The sequence below is a fragment of the Corvus kubaryi genome, unplaced genomic scaffold (assembly GCF_017639235.1).
Source record: "Corvus kubaryi isolate FWS band 111438036 unplaced genomic scaffold, C.kubaryi_AGA036_p1.0 37397, whole genome shotgun sequence".
In the NCBI taxonomy this organism is placed as follows: Eukaryota; Metazoa; Chordata; class Aves; order Passeriformes; family Corvidae; genus Corvus; species Corvus kubaryi.
Genome location: NW_024581136.1, coordinates 5,504,591 through 5,517,139, shown reverse-complemented (window position 1 = coordinate 5,517,139; position 12,549 = coordinate 5,504,591). Strand labels below are relative to the sequence as shown.

Sequence of the window (12,549 nt, the reverse complement as noted above, 5' to 3'; positions counted from 1 at the left end):
CCATTCAGGTGAGTTCTTCCAGATTATGCTTGCTTGTAAAGACCTACACTGTTACGTTTCCAGCACTCAAAAATTATGATGCCCTTCATATTTAACCCTGCTGACTTAGTTTACACTAACGATGATGACTGGATGCATATTTGAATACCTTTTGTTTCCACAGTGAGGACAGTCAAGCACTGCAACACGTTGCCCAGAGACAGTGTGCTGTCTTTGTCCTTGGTGGTTTTCAAGGACCAACTGGATAACGCCTTGAGTAACTTGGTCTGATTTCATAGATGTCTCTGTGCTGAGCTTTACTTCATCCCCCTCTTCATGCACAGAGTCCCTTCCAACCTCAATTATCTTATGACCCTAAGACTTTTGCTATTGTCTTCGGAGGGACCAAAGTTGGGACAACGCTGTGGAAATTCCATGGCAAGGAGAGGTTTGCCATGTTTCATAAATTATGTCTTTGACTTCAATCTATCTCTGCAATTTTAATCAAGAACTCTTTAACATAGGTAAAACACAGTAAAATAGCTAAGTTACAAACCAGCTTCTCCAGGTAATCCAGGTGGTCCAGGTATTCCTTTAGAGCCTTTAAAACCTCTTACTCCTTGTGGTCCATACCCTGGCAGTCCAGGAAGCCCCATTTCTCCAGGAAGCCCAAGTCTACCAGGCAATCCAGGTAGTCCTCGATCTCCTTTTGATCCAGCCAATCCCTAATGATTACACATGTATACCAAGCATTACTTGATTTCCACACCAGCTTTCTTAACAAAATACCCATTTCTCTGACTATAATTTTGTATTATTTCAATAACAGAGTAGCTCTGATAATTTAAGAGAAAAGTTTTCCTCTGGTTTACATGTAATTAAATGAATACAAATTTGAATATCAATGGTTACGAAGACAGAGGAAACAGTACAAATAAATACAATTGCCTGATTTTTTCCAATCACTATGTTGTTGCACTGTACACTTGTCTTCTGTTTTAAAACACATTTGGCAAAAAACCAAACCCACCTCAGCTCTGATTCTCCTTGAATACTGTGGAGTCAGGCTTAGAGACAGTTGTATCTGAATTATGTTAACAGTTTCTCAGCCAACATAACACAACAATAATTGTTAGTTTTTGTTTCTGCTGAGCTCTGCTCTAATGATTCTAGTTTTATGGTCAGTCCTCACTGAAGATTAACCCTTAAAGACTGAATTATTAAGCACTATAAGTAGTCAGGAAAATATTTTTAAAAAAGATCTTATCCATCATAGAAATCCAACATAATGCTCCAGTATAAATATCCAACTAACACCTCACTATCCTGCTGAGGTTTTTCAGCAATGTGTACCTACTCTGGCCTCATCTCTCTCTGGTATTACATCAGAGTATTTCCTCTCATTCTTTCATGCATATTGGTGGTTATAGTTGAGGACAGTACTCTCAGTCAGGTAGGGGATATCCAATTGAAATAACTGCATAGATTAAACAGATTGTTGTAAAAGATAAAATACTGACTTAGGTTTCCATGACTTCCATATTAATTGCAAACAGTGCATACCCACCTCTTCACCTTTAGAACCCTTGGATCCTTTAGAGCCAGGTCTTCCCAGAAATCCACTTGAACCTTTTCTTCCTTTGTCTCCCCTGACTCCTGGATCTCCTCGCTCACCTTTTGGCCCTTCTGGATGTACATATCCTGGCTCACCTTTTGATCCTTTACTTCCTTGATCTCCTCTAAAACCTGGAGGTCCCTAGAATAGAATTATCAAAAGAATTTCAGTGCTAGATATATGTCATCTGTTTTCAAGTTTTCTTTTTTTTTTTAAATTAAATACCTCAGAGGGGTTCTTCTTATTCTCACCTTTATTCTCTGTAATGGCACACTTCAATGAAACAGGGTTTTGGGTTTTTTTTCTTTTTCTCCTGCCTTTACATCTTTTGACATGTCTACCATTTCATTTATGCTACTACAAGCAGGAGTAATGTAGCATAATTTAATGGGTAAGACCATGGCACAAAAAGAAGGACTTTAAGACCTAGTTAGAGATTTCTCCTCCACATGGGAATATCTCCCCAGGGACACTCTAAGTGCCATAGCTGGCTCTGTTCATACTTAACTTCGCTATCCCTTTTCTCCCCCACAGGTTACAAAGTGGGTATACTATCCCAAAACTAGTACAAGCTGAAAGCACACTGCGCTCTAGTTATCTTGGGCTCGTGAACTCTTAGGCATCTCCTGGCAAAGCCTGTTAGCAGACTCATTCTGCATCTGTACAGCAACCACCACAACAAATAGTTGTGCACGATTTTTTTAATTGGATAGCACTGGCTGTACTTTCCCATAAAGAATTACTACTACAGGCACAAGTTAGAACAACCAAATGGCATGTGTGTGGCAGCAGGTGGCAGCCTTCCCTCTTCATAACATTTCCCAGGAAGGACTGTCCTTTGCACCCCTGAAGAGTGTATTATGAGAAGCAAGTTTCTCTGCACAGCTGGGGCTTTAGCAACTCCTGAGTATGCTGGAAACAAGAGAAGTCAGAAGTCTGACAAAGATCACAGCACACAAAAATTCATATATGCTTTACAGCCACTGCCATGATTATTGAATTACATAAAGGAACAAAAGGTTAACTACAGACTACCCATACCAGACAGAACAAGCAGTTTCAGCACCATGAAATGAAATGCAGCATGGGTTAACCACACCTGCCTCACTGCCTGGGCCAACTTGCTGCACTGAGCAACCAGGCTCATGTAGAGCTGTGTGAACCATACATCACATTCTCTGCCTTGCCTCCCATGCAGACACACTCATTACTACAGGAAAAAACCTGTTGAGATCACCCAGTATAACACTGCATGTAACACTAGCCATGAGGTTTCTCTGAAATAATTCTCGTGGGATCTGAATGTTAATCTGAAAAACCAGTCTTACTTGAGCCCCTGGAAACCCTGGTGCTCCTGGAGAACCTGGAGAACCTTTTGGACCTGTTGTTCCTTCTCTACCTGCAAAAGAAACAGTATATTTTTTAAAGAAAAATGAAAACAAGGACATGGATTTTAACAAGCTCCAATAACTGCACCCAGCATTCATTGTTTCTGTTGTTACATTGACTACATCATCATAGACTGAGCTGGCTTTAGGCTGCACCTAAGCCTATCAGCACTCTGTGCTCAGGTCCTTTAGGGCTTGTGCTCGTATTAGCAGAGGGAACTGCACCAGGCTCTCACACTCATCATCACCTCAGGGCTAGTTCAAGGACTGCAGGCTGCACACATGCCCACACCTGATTGTCATGCTAGAAGCAAAATCATTTACACTCCTACTATCCTATTACGAACAAGACAATTTACCAGGCATGCCGTCCTGACCACGAGGCCCAGGAGAACCAGGAAGACCAGGTATTCCCAAAATATAGCTGCAATCAGTACACACAAGAGCATCATCACCTAGAATGAAAATAAATCATGAGTTGCTCCACAGCAAGTAATTTTCAAGCTTAACTAATGTGCTACTTAGTTTGTTATAGCTAACACCTTTTGGCCAGGAGTGGTAGAATCATGGCCTTAATTTTGTTGGAAGATCACTTCCAACACAGTAATAAACTACCCGTGGTCAGTCAGTCAATCAGAACTGACTACAGTCAATTGAAAGGACAGAAACATTTGGTTTAAATCTCTTGATTTTTTTCAAGTCAAATTTTAGCAAACAATTTGGATACAGTCACTCTACTGATAAGCCAAATTCTCTCAAAAGAAGAAAGGGACATACGCTTCAAACTAACAGAGCTCCATAACACTCAGGGTCATTCTAATGACAAGCAAAGGGCAAAGAGATTCAGCAGCTCCTGTGGGTGGAAGTTGCAGCTTCTTTCAGACACCAACTGTCAGCATGAACATAACAACAGGAGAGTACAGGCCCTACCAATCTGTAGGAACTGTTTGTTCCAGCGAAGGTCTACACCCTGCCACAGTTCTGTACCATTGGTGTACTGCACTGACACATGCAGCACTCTTTCAGTTGATGTAAGGGGAGGATGACATCTTGCAATTCCTAATGAATGTTCTTAAAACTCTGAACTCAGCAAATGACTTGAGGTAAATTAAATTTAAAAAAATATATAATGATGATCCATGAAGATTACTGGATTGTACCATCTACTTCTGAGAGACAGTTATTTGAAACCGACCTTTCATGCCAGTATCTCCTGGAGGTCCTGGAGGTCCTGTACACCCTGGCTCTCCAGGAAGTCCTGGTAGGCCAGTTCCAAATATTACTCTACCTGTTAATGAAATTATCATGAAACCATTACATCAGCAGATTATTCACACAATTCTCCACTTGCTAAGAGAGAAAAAAGTTGCAGGGATGAGCTGGAGACAGTATTCTGATCCTTATGGGTCCCTTCCAACTTGAGATATTCAACAATTCATTTAAAAGAGAGAGCTACTTGGAAAAATCCGTAACACCTGCAACTAGAAGTACCTGGTTCTCCTGGAGGACCTGGTAATCCAATAGAACCAGGCCTGCCAGTAATACCAGGCAGTCCTGGAGGGCCTACAATACACAAGCCAGTTTGTCCTTTCTCTCCTTTAGCTCCTTTTGGCCCAGGAAATCCTGGGGGACCTCTCAGACCAGGTCTTGACACACCTAACCAAAGGGGAAAAAATACAAAAACAGAGTTAAAGAAGAAATGGAATTCCAAAGCAAAGTAAGTACTCAATAGGATGAGTGACCGACAATCACACCAAGTTAATCCCACAAATCTTTTTTATCTTGAAATTTATTAATCACAGTGAGAATCTAGACATTTTAAAATGATCTTTAACCTAAGTATTAGACCCATCAAAGCTCTTGGGTGACAATTTTTTACCACTTAAAGATATTTTTAAAGTCATCTGAAATTAACATTTCACAAAGCTGATTCAGTGCAACAGACAGGAAGAACAATGTACTTTATTATTGGAACTGGATTACTGCACATACCTGGTCTACCGGCAGCTCCAGGAGGACCCTGTGGTCCTGCAAAATCAAGATATTAAAAGCTTGAGGTAAACCACTCTATATTCTGCAAAGTCACTATTCAATACCATTGAATACAAACTTTGATCTTTCGCATTTTAAGCTTAAAAGTTAAAATATGAACTTGGTTTTGCCTGAGTGGGCATCTACCACTCATGCAACTGTTGCATATTGACAATTATTTTAAAGGGGAAATACTGCTATAAATCAAAGTCTCAGGCTACCTTTCAAGTTAGCAATTATATGTGAGTTCAGGAAATATTCTGGTAAAGGCAGAAGAAGTTTGCTTAAAATGTAGTCTGCAATAAGCCCTTTGAGTGGACTGTTCTTGCAACAAAATTGTAGTTTTGATGTCCCACTCACCAGGCATGCCATGTTGACCTTTTGGTCCTGGAGGTCCGGGGGGTCCTTCATCCCCTTTTTCACCAACCACATAATCATAATACTCCATCTCAAGAGAAAGATGGTGAGAAAATAAAGAGTTGCAAGAATGAAGAGAGAAGCACAGTACCTCACACTGAACATTTGATTAAAGAAGTGTTTTGATCTCATTCATAATTCTGATGTTCTGAGCCCACAAGACCTTACTAATTACAAGCAACCAGAAATGACAAAATAATTGTTATTAGAAGCAGTGTCTTTTTAGTACTCTGTCAATATCACAAACACTTCAGCTTTTTACAAAGCTATTTCTTTTGAACAATTTAGGCCAAAGGTTTCCATTAGATGCACATGGGGCCTTTAGGAAAGCCACTAGGGAAACAGCATGACTAGACAGGGAAATTGTACTCATAGCAACTCTTGCTTTCTTTAAAAAGTCTTCTTAGGATTTTAAAATGAATGCCACCTGTTCTGGAAGTGATCAGAAATTGGTTTAAATATTAACTCCTATGAATTTTTGTAACTGTTCTTTGACAGTCGAATCTCCTGCCAAAATTGCTTCATCTGAGTGAGGTCTAACCAGGCACAGATCCTATATCCAATTCCATATGAAGGAAGATATCACCTGTGTGAGAATCCCAGCAATATCAGTACTTTGTGAAAGCCATGCTTGATTAGAGCATCACAGGACATCCATTACTGGCTCATGCAGACAGTTTGGATTATTCTAATGGTTTAGAAAAATGATGTATGAAATAATTTACACTTACTCGACCACGAGCTCCAGGTGGACCAGTGTTTCCTTTCATGCCCTTCATCAGAGGACAAAGATAGGTTTGTTTATTAAAAACAATATGTGTAATGACATTTACCCACTGTTACTTCGGTACATTGCTCAAAACATTAAAGAAAAACTTCTGCTCCTGACCAGTTCTTCCTGTCTCTGTTCCTTACACAACCATTCAGCTGCATACACCAAAAACTACAGGAAGTCATCAGCAGACATAGACAGACACCAGTTCAAACACATGGTTTGTTTTAGCTGATTCATTCCCTATTCCATGATATCCTTATTTGTCATCTCTCAGGCCAAGTGAAACACAATGATACATAAAATTATATCATAACCCCCAAACATACCTTATCCTCATCCTCAAAAGCGATAAAAAAACCATTGGACAATACCTTAGCTCCTCGCCTTCCAGCCAGTCCTGGCCTGCCCTGTTCACCCTTTTGGCCCTGCAGGTGACAGTACACAATTTTATGAGGATTAAACTTCTAGCACTGACATCAGCAAGACCTAAAATGTAAAAGCTTTAATCTTTCATGGTGATGGCAAAGTGAATGCAACTTGCTCAGGGGAAGAAACTGCCGTGAAAGACCCAGTTTGAGGTACAGCTCCATGCCTGTAGGAAAAGCTGCAGGTGTCCCATCCAAACCTGCCTCTCTTATGGCACACTCCAACAGTCCCAGAGGGGAGCTGCTCTGAATGGCACAAATGTAGAAGTCGCTGATTTGTTTCTCCCTCTGCAAACTATTTCTGAAGGGGAGAAACTGAACACGGTATGAGACTCTCACATTCAACACCCTCCCCCAGAACTCAAGTCAGTCTGTGGGATGGCGCTGCTCTCAAGAGGTGTCAGCAGCACCAGGATGGAAAACAGTGCAGACTAAGGCTTTCTGCAAGTGAATACAGGCAAGGGAGAGGGACTTCTTGGAGACTCATGCAGTTGAATGCACTGCTAGTGAGTAAAGCTGAAATGGGAACAGAGCAATGACATGCCTTTGTCATGACAGAAAGTTTTATTTCTGTTAGCTGAGGCAGTAGAGCTTTGTGGTCTGTCATTCAGTGCTCTTTGTCAGACTGGAATGTGTTTAGACTGCCTGTGAAGGTCATTTTAGCATGAAAAAGATGATATAGTAAGATACATGTACAATGGGCTATTCTGGCAGTAAGAATTTTGGTAGGATGTTTATAAGGTCACTGCTACTCTAATGATGTTGTTAAAGTAGAGGTGAAGTAAATAAAAGAACTGATATTTAACCCATTGAAAACACATTTGAACAACATCAGCTTTTATATTAGTACACAAATGAGACAATTTTACTTCTAAAATGGCATATTTTAAGAACTATATGTTGACAAAATGACAGTTTAATAGCGATCAGTCATCTTGTTTCAGGCCAAGACAGCCATGACCCTGGCAATAACTTTCCTTCATAAAACAGTGTCTCTGATTCTAGTGATTAAAAACCATTAATTTCTCTTCTCAATTTACGTTAAAGGGAAGGTATAACTCTTTTGCAAAAATTTCATGTGACTAACCAGAAAAAAACTCAGTAGAATTAATTTTGCTTAACTTGGAGTGTGTCTCAAACTCATTAGACAGTCAGCAGCAAGCAACAGGTCTTTATTTGACATAGAAGCAATAGCATCTATGACCTGAGCCTCTGTCTCCTGCACATAAATCTACAAGAACATGGTATGTTCCAAGGCCAGCTGTGTGAAGGAAATGTTTCAGTGTATGCAAATCAACTTTTCAAACACTTTCCACAATGAGAGAAAGCAGTGACAGGAAGATAGAATTGTCATAAACAGATGACTACTACTCAGAAAACATTTAGAAGGCTTCCTTCATTACCGGTAAGCCAGGTGGACCTGGGGCACCTTCTTTTCCAGGTTTGCCCTACAAAGGAAAAATGTAAAATAAAATAAAAAAACCCTAAAATTGGGGATATTGCATTCAAAGAGCATAGCAATTCGATGCTGTAAACTGTGTAACTGTAAACTGTGTAAACTGTAAAAAGCCATTAAGGTTATTTTAAAGTATTCATTAATCACAACTAGAGTTCATAAAACCCTACAAAACAGGTAGTAAGATATTCCATTGACATTCCTCCTCCTGTGGAGGATTACTTCTGCCAGACTTCACCAGTACAAAGTGCCAGGGAAGTACAGAAAGCTTGGTGAAAAATCAGGCTCTTGCAGAAACAAGACAAATGACAAAACATGCTTCTTCCTTCTGTTTTCACTTTTCCATCTACTGCCCTGCTTCAGATACCTTTGAAGTGCACTCCCTATTCCTTTTCATTAAGTAATTTCTCTTCAAGTTGAAGGGCATTTGAATAAAAGTAATAGCTTTCCATTAATTATCTTCCAAAAAACGATATAATCAGGTAAATTGCATTTTAATATGTATACTTTTTAAAATAAACGTATTATTTTTTCATATACTATGCTGTTACTGGAATAACTCTTAGGCAACTTTTCTTCATGTCTCCACACAGCTGCTGGTTGAACATACTAATTTAAATCTGCTGCCTCAAGTAAACCCAGTGTTTTCTCTTCTACTTATACCCTTGCATTATAAAGCTAGTACATGTATAGCAGAGCACTTTTTTACTAAGTTCAACAGCAGAGCCTTTATAGCAAAAAAAATGGAAGCATACTCACAAGCAACTGACCTTCACTCAAAGTACTCATTTAAGTCACTTGACTTCCAGCTCTTGTCTAGTTTACTGCAAGAAAGAGCTTTTGAATCTAAGCAAATTTGCTCCGAGTAGCAGTGAGGCAAAACCTGGACAGCAACACTAGTTCAAAACTGCTTTCCAGAAAGGACTAACACATGTGTATTCAACTGTTTGCACATACCTGTGCTCCTGGTTCTCCTCGGTCACCCTTTTCACTCTGAGAATCACCAACTGGCCCCTGTAACAAAAGCACACTGAGGATACTCATATTTTGAAACTCACATTTTCTAAGTTAAATATATATTTTATAATTATTTATCTTTTAAAAAAATACAGTTGGAATGCTATTAATAGGTGTTTTATTCTATTAATTAGTTACATTCTTGTCATTAAAGGTTGAAATAATTAGTGTAAATACTGGGCTGTAAAGAGTAGCAGGTACTAGGTGATACTGCCTGAACATCTGGATTTAAGGAATTTACTTCTGGCCACTTACTGTAAACCCCATTGGCCCTGGGGGTCCTCTTGATCCTTTTTCTCCTTTTTCTCCTTTCAAGTCCTATTACACAGAAAAGAAGAGCTTACTGTAGTATCTTAGATTTTTCTATGCTTACCATGACAGTCTGGTTCTACGAAGAGGAAATCCATATGTCACCAGCAAGATTCTTTGAGCAGAGACAGTTCTACTCAAATGATTAAGAAACAGAAACCTTGTATCAATGCTCCTGCCTAAGTCTATGACGTTTGAAAAGGAAACTGTTTCTGCACATTTCAGAATAGAGCTAGGTCAAAACAACCCACCTGTGACTGCATGCAAAGGGACCTCAGTAAATAGCGCCACAAATGGCAACAAGAAACAAGCAAAAAGCCCAAATAAACCTTAATTGTTTCACTGGAGCTAGAGTTACTTCCAAAACATAAATGCTGTGGCTACCTACAGCATCCTTGTCTCTGTGGGTGCAAGATTTCACTACTGTGTACACCATCGGGCCACATCCTAAGGTCACTGTAAAGCTGAATTTTATGGACTGTCTAATTATTACCTGGTTAGAGTCATGCTCCAAACTATTTATGTAAGGAGTTTTGAGAGGTTTCTAAGCCTTAATGCTCAATGTCTCTGAAAAATTGCCATTCTGTCATGATAAGCCACCACAGCTGTGGCTGGGAAGTACTCCATGTGGCCTTATTTGATTTAAACAGGGAGAGGTGGTGTGCCTAAAAGCTGAACCTTGCTTCTGTGATCTTTCTCTTCCCTCCTCAATACAGTCTTGATGCAAAACTCACTTTTATTTTAGCACATAATGGAGAGAGACTTCGGATGACTCCATAGATTAGATGCAAATTACGTAAGTAAAACAGAAACAAGAACAGGTTAAAGACTTGTCCTGTTAGTAAGTGAATACTTAAAATTATATCAACTCCTGCTACTTAATTTCTATATAAGGATACATTGCAAGAATTTAAATTCACAAAGTAATACTTAAAAAGAAAGCTGAATCACACTATTTTCTTCCATATTCATTGTCTTTCCAACACTTTCTGTCATTACTCATGTTTCAGTAAAAACAATGAGAAAACAAACTACAAAATGTACATGAACATGTTGTAAGTTTTTGTGAAACCCTGGATGCTCAGAGTCTGACATTCTCAGTGACAAGGCCCAGAGGTCAACTCAGCTGTGGCTTTGATCAGAACATCCATGTGGATTTGGTGAAGCAGCAGTGATTTACACTTCATGTACTCAGAGATTCACGGCAGGTGGGGTACTGGTAGGCAAGAAGAATTGCATTGGCATTGTGCAGATGTGCACGTGGGCACACAGGCCTCAGCCACGCTGGCTCTACACAGACACTCTAAGAGAGTTTAGAATCTAATTAAACAAGTCTGAAAAATGTTAGAATGACTAAAAGAAAATGTTATCAGAGCAGTGAAGATGAAAACGTCCTCTCATAGTAAAGCCTAGTCAGTTGGTGTATCTGAATGTGATGTTTAACAATTTTACTACCGTCATGTTGTCTGGTCCAGTTAACGTCACAATAACAGTTCCTGGGGGCCCAGGGGGTCCAGTTAACCCAGTGTCACCCTTGAAAGAAAAAAGAAAAATAGAGAAAATCACAAACAGTGTGTTTTTGTTATTTCAAATTACTACTGCTATACTTTTGATATAGTGAATATTCTTCTGTCATTACTCTCAGCCATTAACCCAGTTGACATTTCCCTTTGCTTGCTATTTATAGTCCAGTAAAAAAGACATATATTAAAGATTGAACCTTCCCCTAGCTGATCAATATAAAAATGCATATGCTGATTACTGTTAAAGTTTCTAGAAACAATTAAAATTTTTAATCCTATTTGTTTGTTACATAACTATTTAAACTATAAATCAAGTAAAAATATCTCCTTGATTACAATTTTTCTCTCTATTTAATTATGTCAATCAGTAAATTACATGAACTGTCTTTGGTGACATCCTCCAAACTGCAGTCTGGGTATTCCAAGGAGATCACAGAATCATGGTGCTAATGGACAAAACAAGCTTTCCCGTGTCCTTCACTGACAACATTAGTGGTGAAGTGCACTTTTTCATTAAGGATCTTTCAGAACAGGGAAAGTTCTCAATGTGAATCTTTCCTGTGGAACTCAGCGAAACAATATACACAATTTCCAGTGATTTTAATCCAGTGGAATGCTTTTGCATGAATTTGCAGCATAACAGCAAAGAATGTGCCACTCTTTTGTAAGGAAGCAAGATGTTCCATGGTCACCTGACCTACTGCAAATGAATAACCAGGTCCATACACAAATTTTTTTCCAGGAAACTCCTAGCAATTCCTGGCAGTGATTACAACATTAAAACCAATCACAGCTGAATCTGTGCAGGTCAATTAGCGTAATTATGAGATGTCCTAATTTCTTGCAAGGATATTCAGATTGACTACACTGGTCCTGCAGCTGCAGGCTGGGGTGCTGAGAGACAATGTGGGCATTTGTAGTAATTCCTGCCAATTATATGGAATACAAAGTAAGAACATGAAAGACAAGTTATTCAATTTTTATTCAAAATCTGGGAGTTTTTCTAGCATCACAAGGGCTGACACTGCAAATACATTGGACAGAAGTTGTGAGACTACAGATGCTATATATATTTACCAGTGTTTATCTGCTTAGATAAGCATTCAGGAGCACCACACAAATTATACATATTAATTTAATGCTATGTGTTAGTAAATACTAACTACTGGCTTCTCTTTGGTGTCCAATCTTCTGCCTAGAAGTTTATATCATTGACTCTTACGTGAAAACATTTTGACCTTAGACATCGCTGTGTTTCCATTTTTCAACAAAAGACTGCCACATATATACTGAGAACATGCATTTCACAGTACTTCCCCAAAATTTCACCACAGCATATCAGAAAATGCATAAAACAGAAACAAAACTTATAAAATGTTTAAAGCTTCTTAAGAAATTACCTTTCTTCCTTTGGCTCCTATTACTTTCAGTCCCATAAGACCCTGAAAAAAAAATCCCCAAATGTTATTTTTTTTATTTTACAAACACCTACAACATGAGTTAATTTATGTTACACGTAACAGAAGTTTTCATTTTTATTACCAATCTGAGACTACCTTAGGTCCAGGAGGTCCTGGTTTCCCTGGCATGCCCTACAAAAAAGGAAAAAAAAAA

General features: G+C 39.0%; 1 protein-coding gene across 3 annotated transcripts in view; it reads right to left on the bottom strand.

Annotated features, from left to right (window-relative positions):
• The window catches only part of COL4A3 (collagen type IV alpha 3 chain), a 56,152-nt gene that overhangs the window by 23,704 nt on the left and 19,899 nt on the right, over positions 1 to 12,549 (bottom strand). For all 3 annotated transcript variants that reach the window (XR_006018314.1, XM_042041803.1, XM_042041804.1), the window contains 16 exons: positions 12,492 to 12,527; positions 12,336 to 12,377; positions 10,868 to 10,945; positions 9,359 to 9,421; positions 9,044 to 9,100; positions 8,034 to 8,078; positions 6,577 to 6,630; positions 6,162 to 6,203; positions 5,374 to 5,461; positions 4,975 to 5,010; positions 4,474 to 4,638; positions 4,178 to 4,270; positions 3,342 to 3,437; positions 2,923 to 2,993; positions 1,547 to 1,735; positions 536 to 704 (listed from right to left, as the gene is read on the bottom strand). Coding sequence is in view for 2 of the 3 variants with exons in the window: in XM_042041803.1 (XP_041897737.1) it covers positions 536 to 704; positions 1,547 to 1,735; positions 2,923 to 2,993; positions 3,342 to 3,437; positions 4,178 to 4,270; positions 4,474 to 4,638; positions 4,975 to 5,010; positions 5,374 to 5,461; positions 6,162 to 6,203; positions 6,577 to 6,630; positions 8,034 to 8,078; positions 9,044 to 9,100; positions 9,359 to 9,421; positions 10,868 to 10,945; positions 12,336 to 12,377; positions 12,492 to 12,527 (1,324 nt within the window). In the remaining variant the exon portion in view is untranslated. The remainder of the gene's footprint in view (positions 1 to 535; positions 705 to 1,546; positions 1,736 to 2,922; positions 2,994 to 3,341; positions 3,438 to 4,177; positions 4,271 to 4,473; positions 4,639 to 4,974; positions 5,011 to 5,373; positions 5,462 to 6,161; positions 6,204 to 6,576; positions 6,631 to 8,033; positions 8,079 to 9,043; positions 9,101 to 9,358; positions 9,422 to 10,867; positions 10,946 to 12,335; positions 12,378 to 12,491; positions 12,528 to 12,549) is intronic.